Genomic DNA, 14,192 nt, shown 5'->3' with positions numbered 1-14,192 from the left:
TCACAACGGCATGGTTGAACATCTTACGCCGGAACTCCAGATTTCGGTCATGCAGGGCTGCAACAATGTATATGTCAGTGCTCTGCAGCAGGCTCGGGTCATGCAGTCAGCGACAAATATGCCCGCAGTACCATCGCTGGCTGCCATGACTCCGACTCCTGCTGCAGAGCACCACCACAGAGCTCCGCGTGCCGAGGGCCACCGCCACCGCCACCGCCACCACAGAACAGAGCCCCAAAGTTCAGAGCCTGACAGGCCTTCAAGGGGACACAGACGGGATGCCGACCCACACCCAGAGGGAGAGAGGAGGAAAAAGAAGAAGAAGACGACGACGACAAGTACTACGACCTTGGCTATGGCTGCTCCCAAAAGTACCACCAGAAAACACCCCGGGTCGACCCGGAGCACACCAAGTACCCAGGCTGGGTCTACACGGAGTACACCCAGTACCCAGCCTGGGTCTACAAGGAGTACACCATCACAGCCTGGGTCTACCTGGAGCCGGAGTAGCCAGCCAAGGACACTGGTCGTCCCTCCTCCTCCCTCACCTCCTGCTTTGCTAATCTCCCCACCATCCACTACCTGGATTGATGTCGGCATCCCGTCTAGTGTGATAGAGTATGCTGCTTCCTCCCCCTCGTCCTCCTCCTCGGTCTCCTCAACACCCCCAAAAAGTGTGGGATATCAATCCCCTTTAATTGCGGATGTTGGTACCCCCTAATAACATTTCCCAATTTTTTTTTTTTTGTACCCTAAATAAATGTTATTTTTAAAAAAAAAAAATTAGTTTTTATTGTCTCAAATAAAGTTTGCACCAAATCACACCTTGCGCCGTATACACAAATCTTGTCTTTGTAACACCTGATGTGCAATGTCTGACAATATTTATCAATTTGTTTTTTTCATTGTTTTATAGGGCTGTCGCTCATTGTACTCAGATGTTACAAACACAAACAGCATTGCTCAATATGTCAAGTTTACAATGTACCATCACACCACAATTTCAGTATAGATAAAGTTGGTTTTTGTGTGTAACCAACGTTATCTTTTCTGAAATCGTAAAACGATTGAGCCCCTGCTGTGAGTTTTTTGGTGTCAGCCAATGATTTTGAATTTTTTTTGGGGTAACTGATCACACGCTGTCATTGTTGGATCGGCGAGTTTCGACCGATCCAGCGATGTCTTTGTTTTAAACAAGGGAATATTGGGTTACTAGCGCACTGTTTTAAACAGTCAAATAAAAAGTGAACAATACCCCACAAATATAAAAAGGTGTCTACCACGTCCCTCGCCGTCATCTTTCCGCACTGACACTGTGATTCCCGCCCGTAAAGCTGAGCACACCGTTGACTTAATAATAAACGCTGTGCTGTGCTTTAGGGCTGCCACAGTACGGGAAGTTGACGGCGATGGACGTTTCACACACCGGAGTGTAAGGGTTTTTTGTATTTTTTAAAATTACATTTACAATGGTAAACATCGTGAGTGTGGCAAAGCGCTTCATAACATTACCCAGATTACACGGGACTTGCTCTTTTTTGGTCGCTGGAGAGCTGTCTGTGTGACAGCTCTCCAGCAACCACGCGACAACTAAACAACGATCTCGGTCCAGTCGTATCACTGGTCGGTATCGTTGGTTAATAGTTTTATTACGGTACCTTAAGAATATTGGTCAGGTGAGGTGGAAGCAATGTTCACAGTGTCGCCACTATTTGACTCTGGACAAATTCTATCATCCTGAGTACAATAGTGTTAACTCTGTAGAGTTTTGCAAACATGATCGTCTCCCTCCCTGTCTAGCCTGGTTCCATATGCAAATAGTCTGCAGGATTAAAAACGGTTGACAAGGTGGGAGCCGATTATGTAATTATACGTCAAAACTATGGAACACACAAATTTTGTGTGACACACATTACTTTCAATAAAATTGGATTTTACAATTCTATTACTATAGAAAAACGTATGGGAGATTTGTTTGGTGAAAACGGAAAGGCACAAGAACTTTATTTCAAAACACAACGCATTATACAATCAGGGGACATTTTAACAATAACCATACATAGTATGGTTAAATGACATGGACTACACAGTGTTTACATGACATCATAATAACACGAAGAATTAAACCATTTGATCTTGCCATGAAACACGGCCAACATCAGAAACAAAGTATGCAGCAAATTGGTCCCTCATATGAGCAATCTCCACAGTTGTCCGCAGAGGATGAGCTTGATAATCAGGCAATGGATTTTGTATGGGTTCATCGAGTTCCACGTTGACTCTCTCTTTATCAATAATAAAATTGTGGAGAACCACACACGCCTTCACCACCTCATCCACTGTCTCAATTTTCAAATTTATGGCGGATCCTAAGATACGCCATTTGGAGACCAGGATGCCAAAGGCGCACTCCACAGTTCTTCTGGCCCTGGACAGTCTATAATTAAATATAGTTTTGCTGCGGTCCAACCCACGACTTGAGTAAGGTTTAAGTAGGTTGCCACTCATTTGAAAAGCCTCATCACCAACAACAACAAATGGCAGGGCCGGGCCGTCGGTGTTGGGAAGAGGTCGTGGATGGGGGAAATTAAAATTGTTATTGTACAATCTTCGGCCCATATCAGACTCCTCAAATGTCCGTGAATCATTTGCACGACCAAACGCTCCAATGTCCACAGCGAGAAACCTGCAGTCCGCACCTGCAATTGCCATCAGCACGGTGGAAAAGTATTTTTTATAATTAAAAAAAAGAGATCCACTTCTTGAAGGCTTGGTAATCCTAATGTGCTTCCCATCCACGGCTCCAATACAGTTAGGGAAAGAACACACTTGTTCAAATTTTTGGGCGTTGGCAAGCCATATTTCTCTTGTAGGGATGGGTAAAAATTCCTCCCGGAGGTTGTCCCACAATGCGCGGCAAGTGTCGGCAATAATACCCGACAGTGTTGAGACTCCAATCCGAAACTGGAAATGCAGTGATCTCAATGTCTCTCCGGTAGCCAGGAAACTGACAAGAAGAAAAATAAATAAATATAATTAATAAAATTGTTATGAAAGAATTTTTCATTTTTAATAACAATCCCCCCACCCCACAAAACAAAAACACGTTACTTTAAAAAATGGCAAGAACATATAAATCCTTCACATTCCATTACGTACCGTAGAGTCACCAGCAGACGTTCCTCAGGGGAAATCGATTTACGGAGCTGCGTGTCCTGCCTGGAAATGGTTCCTTCCACCAGACGCAGCAGATATCGGAAGCTGTCTTTGGACATCCTGGTGTATTCAAAGTATTTGTCCTGGTTCTCATTTAATTCGCCAAACAGACAATGGTAGGCTCCACGACTCTCTCGGACTTCCACTATAGGGTGTAGCCAAAAACGCCGACGACTCCTTCTCCGTAGTTTGTCTCTTTTCCTCTGTTCATGACAGGCAATAGCATAAGCAATAGCAAGGGCTAATTCCAGCTGAAAATTGAGGTAGATACTCTCCATGGAACGATCCATCTTGATGCTCTATGGTTGGAAATAATCTATGCCGGGGTATATATACCACTATTACATTAATACCCACCCCCATTTACCCATTGGTGGCATTATCGATTGTCTAGACACTAGACCCACCCTCTTCTATTCATTGGCGGTGTTATCTAGTGTCTAGACACTAAATTGTGTGTAAAGATCTAATCAGTGTTTGACAACGCATGCGTCGTAAAACGCTGCATTTTTTTGTAAAAACGCAACAAAAACGCACCAAAAACGCTGCGTTTTACGACGCATCCGTCCGACGCTTGCGTCAAAAAAGGTGCGTTTTTGCGTGCGTTTCCGATGCGTCGTGCGTTGCGTCGGCGACGCTGCGTCGCATGACGCTAATGTGAACGTAGCCTATGACAGCTTAGTGCGCAGGGTGCAATGTTATCCCTACAGCGTGTCCTCTGCTGACCAGTGCAGACAGTGAGGAGACGCTAAGGCGACCACAACAATGGGGAAAACTTATAGGTCAGTATCTGATTTTTTTTTATGTATGTAGCAATATATGGGGGTCATTATACTGTACAGAGCAATATATGGGGTCATTACATAGTAGGCAGCAATATATAGGGCTCATTATACTGTATGGAGCAATATATAGGGCCATTATACTGTATGGAGCATTATATGGTGCTTATACTGTATGGAGCAATATATGGGGTGATTTATACTGTATGGAGCAATATATAGGGCTATTATACTGTATGGAGCAATACAGTATATGAGGTCATTATACTGTACGAAGCAATAGAGGGTGGGCCATGTATATGGATACACCTAAATAAAATGGGAACGGTTGGTGATATCAACTTCCTGTTTGTGGCACATTAGTATATGGGAGGGGGAAAACTTTTCAAGATGGGTGGTGACCATGGTGGCCATTTTGTATTTAGCCATTTGGATTCAACTTTATTTTTTTAATGAGAAGAATGTCATGTGACACATCAAACGTATTGAGAATTTCAGAAGAAAAACAATGGTATTCTTGGTTTTATGGGCACATTATTATATATGGAGCATTATATGGGCACATTATTACATATGGAGCATTATATGGGGCCCATTATACTCTATGGAGCACTATATGGGGCCATTATATACTATATGGAGCATGATATGGGGCCATTATACTGTATGGAGCATTATATGGGGCCCATTATACTGTATGGAGCATTATATGGGGCGCATTATGCTGTATGGAGCATTATATGTCGCTCATTATACTGTATGGAGCAATATATGGGGCTCATTATACTTTATGGAGCATTATATGGGGCCCATTATACACTGCTCAAAAAATAAAGGGAACATTCAAACAACAGAATATAACTCCAATTAAATCAAACTTCTGTGAAATCAAACTGTCCACTTAGGAAGCAACACTGTTTGCCAATCAATTTCACATGCTGTTGTGCAAATGGAATGTTATTATTATACATTTTTATAGCGCCATTTATTCCATGGCGCTTTACATGTGAACGGGGCGAATATAGACAAGTACAAAAAACATGAGTAAAACAAGGCACACACAAGTACAGGAAGAGAGAGGACCCTGCCCACGAGGGCTCACAGTCTACAGGGGATGGGTGAGGATACACTAGGAGAGGGTAGAGGGTATGTTGCGGTTCGGTAGACTGGGGATCACTGCAGGTTGTAGGCTTGTCGGAAGAGGTGGGTCTTCAGGTTCCTTTTGAAGGTTTCCGTGGTAGGCGAGAGCCTGATGTGTTGGGATAGAGAGTTCCAGAGTATAGGGGAAGCACGGGAGAAGTCTTGGATGCGGTTGTGGGAGGAAGAGATAAGAGAGGAGTAGAGAAGGAGATCATGAGACGATCGAAGGTTGCGTGTAGGTAGCTACCGGGAGACCATGTCACAGATGTATGGAGAAGTCAGGTTGTGAATGGCTTTGTATGCCATTGTTAGTGTTTTGAACTGTAGCCTCTGGGCAATAGGAATCCAGTGAAGGGCCTGGCAGAGAGGAGAGGCTGGGGAGTAACGGGGAGACAGGTGGATTAGTCATGCAGCAGAGTTTAGGATGGATTGGAGTGGTGCCAGAGTTCTAGAGGGGAGGTCAGAGAGTAGGAGGTTGCAGTAGTCGAGGCGGGAGATGATAAGGGCATGTACAAGTGTTTTTGTGGTTTCATGGTCAAGAAATCCATGAATCGGGGAAATGTTTTTGAGTTGGAATCGGCAAGAGGAGGCAAGGGCTTGGATATGTGGCTTGAAAGAGAGGGTAGAGTCAAGGATCACCCTGAGGCACCGAGCGTGCGGGATCGGGGAAAGTGAGCAGCCATTGACATTGATTGATAGGTCGGGTGGAGGGGTAGAGTGAGGTGGGGAAAGATGATGAATTCTGTTTTGTCCATTTTCAGTTTTAGAAAACGAGCAGAAAAGAAGGATGAAATAGCAGACAGACATTGTGGGATTTTGTTCAGTAAGGTAGTGAGGTCGGGTCCAGATAGGTAGATCTGTCATCAGCATAGAGATGATATTGTAAACCGTGGGATTCTATGAGCTGTCCCAGGCCGAAGGTGTAGATGGATAAGAGTAGGGGTCCTAGAACTGAGCTTGGGGAACTGTTATGTTTGCTAATGACAGGTGTTATGAAGGCAATCCAGAAACACAGTGTGCTTAGCGATCAGAGCGCACACAGTGATCTGACAAATACCCAAAAATACAAGAACGAGCTCTGAGACGTGGAAACTCTGTAGACTGCACACCTGATCCTATCCTAAACACAACTAAAAGCGGCTGTGGATTGCGCCTAACAACTACCTAGGCAACTCGGCACAGCCTAAGAAACTAGCTAGCCTGAAGATAGAAAAATAGGCCTGACTTGCCCCAGAGAAATTCCCCAAAGGAAAAGGCAGCCCCCCACATATAATGACTGTGAGTAAGATGAAAAGACAAAACGTAGGGATGAAATAGATTCAGCAAAGTGGGGCCCGATATTCTAGGACAGAGCGAGGACAGTAAAGCGAACTTTGCAGTCTACAAAAAACCCTAAAGCAAAACCACGCAAAGGGGGCAAAAAAAACCCACCGTGCCGAACTAACGGCACGGCGGTACACCCTTTGCGTCTCAGAGCTTCCAGCAAAACAAAAGACAAGCTGGACAGAAAAAAAAGCAACAAAAAGCAAAAGGCACTTAGCTATACAGAGCAGCAGGTCACAGGAACAATCAGGAGAAGCTCAGATCCAGCACTGAAACATTGACAAGGAGCAAGGATAGCAGCATCAGGCGGAGTTAAGTAATGAAGCAGTTAACGAGCTCACCAGAACACCTGAGGGAGGAAGCTCAGAAGCTGCAGTACCACTTGTGACCACAGGAGTGAATTCAGCCACAGAATTCACAACAGTACCCCCCCCTTGAGGAGGGGTCACCGAACCCTCACCAGAGCCCCCAGGCCGACCAGGATGAGCCGCATGAAAGGCACGAACAAGATCGGAAGCATGAACATCAGAGGCAAAAACCCAGGAATTATCTTCCTGAGCATAACCCTTCCATTTAACCAGATACTGGAGTTTCCGTCTAGAAACACGAGAATCCAAAATCTTCTCCACAATATACTCCAATTCCCCCTCCACCAAAACTGGGGCAGGAGGCTCAACAGATGGAACCATAGGTGCCACGTATCTCCGCAACAACGACCTATGGAATACATTATGTATGGAAAAGGAGTCTGGGAGGGTCAAACGAAAAGACACAGGATTGAGAACCTCAGAAATCCTATACAGACCAATAAAACGAGGTTTAAATTTAGGAGAGGAAACCTTCATAGGAATATGACGAGAAGATAACCAAACCAGATCCCCAACACGAAGTCGGGGACCCACACGGCGTCTGCGATTAGCGAAAAGTTGAGCTTTCTCCTGGGACAAGATCAAATTGTCCACTACCTGAGTCCAGATCTGCTGCAACCTATCCACCACAGAATCCACACCAGGACAGTCCGAAGACTCAACCTGTCCTGAAGAGAAACGAGGATGGAACCCAGAATTGCAAAAAAATGGAGAAACCAAGGTAGCCGAGCTGGCCCGATTATTAAGGGCGAACTCAGCCAACGGCAAAAAGGACACCCAATCATCCTGGTCTGCAGAAACAAAACATCTCAGATATGTTTCCAAGATCTGATTGGTTCGTTCGGTCTGGCCATTAGTCTGAGGATGGAAAGCCGAGGAAAAGGATAGGTCAATGCCCATCCTACCACAAAAGGCTCGCCAAAACCTTGAAACAAACTGGGAACTTCTGTCAGAAACAATATTCTCAGGAATGCCATGCAACCGAACCACATGCTGAAAGAACAAAGGTACCAAATCAGAGGAGGAAGGCAATTTAGCCAAGGGCACCAGATGGACCATTTTAGAAAAGCGATCACAGACCACCCAAATGACTGACATCTTTTGAGAAACGGGAAGGTCAGAAATGAAATCCATCGAAATATGTGTCCAAGGCCTCTTTGGGACCGGCAAGGGCAAAAGCAACCCACTGGCACGAGAACAGCAGGGCTTAGCCCTAGCACAAATCCCACAGGACTGCACAAAAGTACGTACATCCCGTGACAGAGATGGCCACCAGAAGGATCTAGCCACTAACTCTCTGGTACCAAAGATTCCAGGATGACCAGCCAACACCGAACAATGAAGTTCAGAGATAAGTTTATTAGTCCACCTATCAGGGACGAACAGTTTCTCTGCTGGACAACGATCAGGTTTATTCGCCTGAAATTTTTGCAGCACCCGTCGCAAATCAGGGGAGATGGCAGACACAATGACTCCTTCCTTGAGGATACCCGCTGGCTCAGATAAACCCGGAGAGTCGGGCACAAAACTCCTAGACAGAGCATCCGCCTTCACATTTTTAGAGCCCGGAAGGTACGAAATCACAAAGTCGAAGCGGGCAAAAAATAACGACCAACGGGCCTGTCTAGGATTCAAGCGCTTGGCAGACTCGAGATAAGTCAAGTTCTTATGATCAGTCAATACCACCACGCGATGCTTAGCTCCTTCAAGCCAATGACGCCACTCCTCGAATGCCCACTTCATGGCCAGCAACTCTCGATTGCCCACATCATAATTACGCTCAGCGGGCGAAAACTTCCTGGAAAAGAAAGCACATGGTTTCATCACTGAGCAATCAGAACCTCTCTGTGACAAAACCGCCCCTGCTCCAATCTCAGAAGCATCAACCTCGACCTGGAACGGAAGAGAAACATCTGGCTGACACAACACAGGGGCAGAACAAAAACGACGCTTCAACTCCTGAAAAGCTTCCACAGCAGCAGAAGACCAATTAACCAAATCAGCACCCTTCTTGGTCAAATCGGTCAATGGTTTGGCAATGCTAGAAAAATTACAGATGAAGCGACGATAAAAATTAGCAAAGCCCAGGAACTTTTGCAGACTTTTCAGAGATGTCGGCTGAATCCAATCCTGGATGGCTTGGACCTTAACTGGATCCATCTCGATAGTAGAAGGGGTAAAGATGAACCCCAAAAATGAAACTTTCTGCACACCGAAGAGACACTTTGATCCCTTCACAAACAAAGAGTTAGCACGCAGGACCTGAAAAACCATTCTGACCTGCTTCACATGAGACTCCCAATCATCTGAGAAGATCAAAATGTCATCCAAGTAAACAATCAGGAATTTATCCAGATACTCACGGAAGATGTCATGCATAAAAGACTGAAACACAGATGGAGCATTGGCAAGTCCGAACGGCATCACTAGATACTCAAAATGACCCTCGGGCGTATTGAATGCAGTTTTCCATTCATCTCCTTGCCTGATTCTCACCAGATTATACGCACCACGAAGATCTATCTTAGTGAACCAACTAGCCCCCTTTAATCCGAGCAAACAAGTCAGATAACAATGGCAAGGGATACTGAAATTTAACAGTGATCTTATTAAGAAGGCGGTAATCAATACACGGTCTCAGTGAACCATCCTTCTTGGCTACAAAGAAGAACCCTGCTCCCAGTGGTGATGACGATGGGCGAATATGTCCCTTCTCCAGGGATTCCTTCACATAACTGCGCATAGCGGCGTGTTCGGGCACGGATAAATTAAATAATCGACCTTTAGGGAATTTACTACCAGGAATCAAATTGATAGCACAATCACAATCCCTATGCAGAGGTAGAGCATCGGACTTGGGCTCTTCAAATACATCCTGATAATCAGACAAGAACTCTGGGACCTCAGAAGGGGTGGATGACGAAATCGACAAAAATGGAACATCACCATGTACCCCCTGACAACCCCAGCTGGATACCGACATGGAATTCCAATCCAATACTGGATTATGGGTTTGTAGCCATGGCAACCCCAACACGACCACATCATGCAGATTATGCAACACCAGAAAGCGAATAACTTCCTGATGTGCAGGAGCCATGCACATGGTCAGCTGGGCCCAGTATTGAGGTTTATTCTTGGCCAAAGGTGTAGCATCAATTCCTCTCAATGGAATAGGACACCGCAAAGGCTCCAAGAAAAACCCACAACGTTTAGCATAATCCAAATCCATCAGATTCAGGGCAGCGCCCGAATCCACAAACGCCATGACAGAAAACGACGACAAAGAGCATATCAAGGTAATGGACAGAAGGAATTTGGACTGTACAGTACCAATGACGGCAGACCTAGCGGACCGCTTAGTGCGCTTAGGACAATCAGAAATAGCATGAGTGGAATCACCACAGTAGAAACACAGACCATTCAGACGTCTGTATTCCTGCCGTTTAACTCTAGTCATAGTCCTATCGCACTGCATAGGCTCAGGTTTAACCTTAGGCAGTACCGCCAAATGGTGCACAGATTTACGCTCGCGCAAGCGTTGACCGATCTGAATGGCCAAAGACAAAGACTCATTCAAACCAGCAGGCATAGGAAATCCCACCATGACATCCTTAAGAGCCTCAGAGAGACCCTTTCTGAACAAAGCTGCCAGCGCAGATTCATTCCACTGAGTGAGTACTGACCATTTCCTAAATTTCTGACAATATACTTCTATATCATCCTGACCCTGGCACAAAGCCAGCAAATTTTTCTCAGCCTGATCCACTGAATTAGGCTCATCGTACAGCAATCCGAGCGCCAGGAAAAACGCATCGACACTACTCAATGCAGGGTCTCCTGGCGCAAGAGAAAATGCCCAGTCTTGAGGGTCGCCGCGCAAAAAAGAAATAATAATCAAAACCTGTTGAATAGGATTACCAGAAGAATGAGGTTTCAAGGCCAGAAATAGCTTACAATTATTTTTGAAACTTAGAAACTTAGTTCTATCTCCAAAAAACAAATCAGGAATAGGAATTCTTGGTTCTAACATAGATTTCTGATCAATAGTATCTTGAATTTTTTGTACATTTATAACGAGATTATCCATTGAAGAGCACAGACCCTGAATATCCATGTCCACACCTGTGTCCAGAATCACCCAAATGTCTAGGGAAAAAAAAAAAGTGAACACAGAGCAGAAAAAAAAAAAAATGATGTCAGAACTTTTTCTTTCCCTCTATTGAGAATCATTAGTTAGGCTCCTTGTACTGTTATGTTTGCTAATGACAGGTGTTATGAAGGCAATCCAGAAACACAGTGTGCTTAGCGATCAGAGCGCACACAGTGATCTGACAAATACCCAAAAATACAAGAACGAGCTCTGAGACGTGGAAACTCTGTAGACTGCACACCTGATCCTATCCTAAACACAACTAAAAGCGGCTGTGAATTGCGCCTAACAACTACCTAGGCAACTCGGCACAGCCTAAGAAACTAGCTAACCTGAAGATAGAAAAATAGGCCTGACTTGCCCCAGAGAAATTCCCCAAAGGAAAAGGCAGCCCCCCACATATAATGACTGTGAGTAAGATGAAAAGACAAAACGTAGGGATGAAATAGATTCAGCAAAGTGGGGCCCGATATTCTAGGACAGAGCGAGGACAGTAAAGCGAACTTTGCAGTCTACAAAAAACCCTAAAGCAAAACCACGCAAAGGGGGCAAAAAAAACCCACCGTGCCGAACTAACGGCACGGCGGTACACCCTTTGCGTCTCAGAGCTTCCAGCAAAACAAAAGACAAGCTGGACAGAAAAAAAGCAACAAAAAAGCAAAAAGCACTTAGCTATACAGAGCAGCAGGTCACAGGAACAATCAGGAGAAGCTCAGATCCAGCACTGAAACATTGACAAGGAGCAAGGATAGCAGCATCAGGCGGAGTTAAGTAATGAAGCAGTTAACGAGCTCACCAGAACACCTGAGGGAGGAAGCTCAGAAGCTGCAGTACCACTTGTGACCACAGGAGTGATATCAGCCACAGAATTCACAACAGGGAACACTGACAGACAGGGGTCTAGATGAGGAGGTGGTGTGGGAGAGGGAGACACTGAATGTCCGGTCTGTTAGATATGATGAGATCCATGATAGGGCCAAGTCTGTGATGCCAAGAGATGAGAGAATCTGTAACAGGAGGGAGTGGCCCACAGTGTCGAAGGCAGAAGACAGGTCCAGGAGGAGGACAGATTAGTGTCGCTTGCTCTTGGCGGTTAGTAGGTCATTGGTCACTTTAGTTAGGGCAGTTTCAGTTGAGTGATGTGGTCGGAAGCCAGATTGTAACTGGTCAAAGAGGGAGCAGGAGGAAAGGTGGGAGGACAGTTAAAAATGGACATGCTGTTCCAGTAGTTTTGAGGCATAAGGGAGAAGGGATATCGGGCGATAGCTGGACACAGATGATGGGTCAAGGGAGGGTTTTTTGAGGATAGGTGTGATTGATGTGTGTTTGAAGGCTGAGTGGAAGACACCATTTGTAAGTGAGAGGTTGAAGAGTTGTGTTTGGGTTGGGATGAAGACTTTTGCGAGGTTAGGGATGAGGTGGGACAGGAGCATGTCAAGCGTGCAAGTGGTGAGATGTGATCTTGACAGAAGGATGGAGAGCTTATCGTCTGTCATGGTGGAGAAGCTGGCTTTGGAACAAGGCTGAGAAGTCAAGAGAAGGGGCATTGGGGGCTGCGGGCCAAAGCTTTGTCTGATGTTATTGATCTTCTGCTTAAAGAAAGAGGGAAATTCTTCAGCAGAAATGAGAGGGGAGATGCTGGGGGATGGAGTAGAGAATTGAAAGTGTTGAAGAGCTGTTTAGGGTTGTGAGTCAAGGATGATATGAGGGATGAGAAGTAAGTTTGTTTTGCGGCAGTGAGTGTGGACTTTAAGCTGGCGAGGGACTGCTTGTATATAGTGAAGTGCTCAGCAGAACGAGATCTCTTCCATCTCCGTTCAGCGACCCTGGAAGCCCGTCTCAGTTCTTTGGTCAGGCTGGTTAGCCAGGGCTGCCTGTTGATTCTACGAGTTTTGCTATGCATTAGCGAGGTGGCCGAATCGAGTGTTGCTGTTATTGTGGTGTTATAAAAAGTGTCAGGAGCATCTGTGTCATGGAAGGAAGCTATGTCTGTAAGAGGGAAAAGGGACTCAGAGAGTGAGTGTAGATTGAGGTGTTTGAGATTTCTGCAAGGGTGAGTTTGTGGAGTGGAGCTTGCACACTAGGAGGGTAGAGGGAAGAAAATGTCAGTAGGTTGTGGTCAGACAGGGGGAGGGGTAAGTTAGTGAGATTAGTAAGGGAACAGGCGGGTGAAGACGAGGTCCAATGTGTGGCTATCTTTATGGGTGGCTGCGGATGACCATTGAGTGAGACCAAAGGAGGCAGTGAGCGATAAAAGTTTAGAGGCGGCTGAGGTGGAAGTGTCAATGGGGATATTGAAGTCACCCATAATGATAGTGGGGATGTCGGCTGGGAGGAAATGAAGTAGCCAGGTGGTGAAGTGATCAACATAGGTGGAGATGGCTAGTTCTGGGAGGCGGTAGATGACAGCCAGCTGGAGGTTTGAGAGGGAGTAGATGTGGACGGAGTGCACCTCGAATGAGGGAAGAATAGCGGAGGGTGGTAGTGGAATTGGGGTAAAGGAGCAGGTATTGGACAGGAGCAACCCAACCCCTCCATCACGTTTGTTGCTGGGGCAAGGGGTATGAGAGAGGAAGAATCCACCATAGGAAAGCACAGCTGGAGAGGCTGAGTCAGGGGGTGAGCCAGGTTTAAATGATGCCGAGGAAGGAGAGTTTGTTAGTGATAAAGAGGTCGTGGATAAATGATAGTTTTTGCAGACAGAGCGTGCGTTCCATAGTGCTCCATGTAGAGCGATCGGGGGAGTGGGGGCTGGATGAATGGGTATGAGGTTACTGTGGTTGCGAAAACATGTAGAGGATCGTGGCAGGGGAATAGAAATGAGTGTGGGGATGTGTTCAGGAGGGCCGGGATAAGGGGATACGTCGCCAGCAATGAGGAGCAGCAGACAGAGCGTTAGAAGGTGGGAGCTGGATAGGTCATGATGTGGCCATGTGTGTCTGGAAAAAAAGGAATAGATGGAAATTATTGGCAATTATCAAGACACACTCAATAAAGGAGTGGTTCTGCAGGTGGGGACCACAGACCACATCTCAGTACCAATGCTTTCTGGCTGATGTTTTGGTCACTTTCGAATGTTGGTTATGCTTTCACACTCGTGGTAGCATGAGACGGACTCTACAACCCACACAAGTGGCTCAGATAGTGCAGCTTATCCAGGATGGCACATCAATGCGAGCTGTGGCAAAAAGGTTTGCTGTGTCTGTCAGC

The 14,192-nt window shown here is 45.8% G+C and overlaps 1 protein-coding gene across 1 annotated transcript; it reads right to left on the bottom strand.

The window, feature by feature from the left end:
• Positions 1 to 1,970: 1,970 nt before the first annotated feature.
• Positions 1,971 to 3,262, bottom strand: LOC138674013 (uncharacterized). Its single transcript, XM_069761996.1, has 2 exons — positions 3,160 to 3,262; positions 1,971 to 3,007 (listed from the first exon to the last, which is right to left on the bottom strand). Exon 2 carries the CDS (start codon positions 2,710 to 2,712, stop codon positions 2,122 to 2,124), a length of 591 nt encoding a protein of 196 aa, XP_069618097.1. The 5' UTR covers positions 2,713 to 3,007; positions 3,160 to 3,262; the 3' UTR covers positions 1,971 to 2,121.
• Positions 3,263 to 14,192: the final 10,930 nt, after the last annotated feature.

This window comes from Ranitomeya imitator, chromosome 4 (genome assembly GCF_032444005.1).
Source record: "Ranitomeya imitator isolate aRanImi1 chromosome 4, aRanImi1.pri, whole genome shotgun sequence".
Lineage (NCBI taxonomy): Eukaryota > Metazoa > Chordata > Amphibia > Anura > Dendrobatidae > Ranitomeya > Ranitomeya imitator.
This window is presented reverse-complemented; position numbering and strand designations above follow the sequence as displayed.

What these genes read in the sequence shown, in the direction of transcription:
- LOC138674013 (XM_069761996.1), bottom strand. Translation starts at nt 2,712, where the DNA reads ATGGCAATTGCAGGTGCGGACTGCAGGTTTCTCGCTGTGGACATTGGA.